General features: G+C 43.3%; 1 protein-coding gene across 3 annotated transcripts in view; it reads left to right on the plus strand.

Annotated features, from left to right (window-relative positions):
• snx17 (sorting nexin 17) overlaps positions 1 to 976 on the plus strand; it is a 38,868-nt gene extending 37,892 nt beyond the window's left edge. For all 3 annotated transcript variants that reach the window (XM_036549372.1, XM_036549374.1, XM_036549373.1), the window contains one exon: positions 25 to 976. In XM_036549372.1, coding sequence (XP_036405265.1) covers positions 25 to 144 — 120 coding nt within the window. In that variant the 3' untranslated portion in view covers positions 145 to 976. The remainder of the gene's footprint in view (positions 1 to 24) is intronic.
• The last annotated feature ends 429 nt before the right edge of the window (positions 977 to 1,405 follow it).

The following is a 1,405-nucleotide window of genomic DNA, read 5'->3' on the forward strand; positions in this document are numbered from 1 at the left end:
TGCCTTGTCCATTTTGACCTCCAGACCAAGCTAACCTCCGTCACCCTGCGAGGGATCAGCACCTCCAACTCCACCAGTGACATCAGCGGCAACGATTTCCATGGCAACTACGCCTTCGAGGGAATCGGAGACGATGACCTGTAAACCCCCCCTTCTTACAGATGACCAGAGAGGCACTGAGCTGGCCGAGACAGATCTCTGAACAAATTCTGCAAGATTGTAGCCCACCTGAGTCCGACTGCTTGCTTCTCCTGCTTTGACCAGGGAGACAGAATCGAGCCAGCTCATGGCTTGCACTGAAAAATCAGGGTTTTAGATTCAGCGTAAAGAACCAGTCTCTATTTTTGTCTTATTGATTGTGGTAAATTCCCACAATCTAACCAGTATTCACTTGTCTACTATATCAAAAATATTCATCAGAATTACAAGTATTACCTGTCTCTGTATTCTGAATGTTTTTGAGTAGGGTGGAGACGTTTTAAACTGCCTGTTTTCCGTGTGGTTGACGTTTCCCTTCAAAACCAAAATGATCATTAATCGGATGGTCTTTAATTAGTCCTGCCTTGCACCAGGGAATCCTAGAATTGCTTGCAACCTGAACGTTTTCTACGTTATGGGGAAACCCAGAGTAAATGTGTTGAATTTCATGCGCAGTAGGGAAGGAAGACTTCCTTTGCTTGTATAAAGAATAAGTCAAAGGCAGGATGAATTTTTCCGCAAATCATTCAGTAGCAGTTACTCTATTTAAAACTCTAAGATGCAAACCTGTGTGCAGTCTGTTTTTGGACTGGGCTGACAATGGGGATGTAATGAGGGTATTGGAAAAAACATTACTAAAAAGAACTTAGCTGATGCTGACATCCTCCCATTGCCACTGGGACAGAACAACTTCAAAGCCCGCAGTACCTAAAGAGACTCACAGCTGTGCCATTTCTGACAAAGGGGCCCACGGCGAATAGGATTTAACACTAGTGAAGTAAAAAAAAAAAAAAAAAAAAAAAATTTAAAAACACTGTACGTTGCTCTTCAAAGAACTACTCGTAGCCTGTGGAATGTAAATAGTGTTTTAAAAAAGACCCGTTTAAAAATAGTCACAGTAATGAGATGAGGACTTCAGTGTGCAGTGCCACAGCTGCAGGCTTCTGTACGGTGATGTGTGGAATGTAAGTATTCAAGTATTCAGGGGAACCTTTTATGGTCACCATGTGCAGTGTGCCAAATTTTACCAGAGGGATACAGGAGTCGGCATCTCTGGGACTCTTCTCCTGTGCTCTTGTGGGAATTAACCTAGTTTGTTACTTGGTTAACCGGTAGCGGGTGTAAAGACATGTTTGGAGCGTGGCGAATAGTTTTCCTATGAATGGTTCTGAAGTGCTCGTAAACGTTCGGCCTCGTGTTTGTCTAA

Source organism: Megalops cyprinoides, chromosome 17 (assembly GCF_013368585.1).
Source record: "Megalops cyprinoides isolate fMegCyp1 chromosome 17, fMegCyp1.pri, whole genome shotgun sequence".
In the NCBI taxonomy this organism is placed as follows: domain Eukaryota; kingdom Metazoa; phylum Chordata; class Actinopteri; order Elopiformes; family Megalopidae; genus Megalops; species Megalops cyprinoides.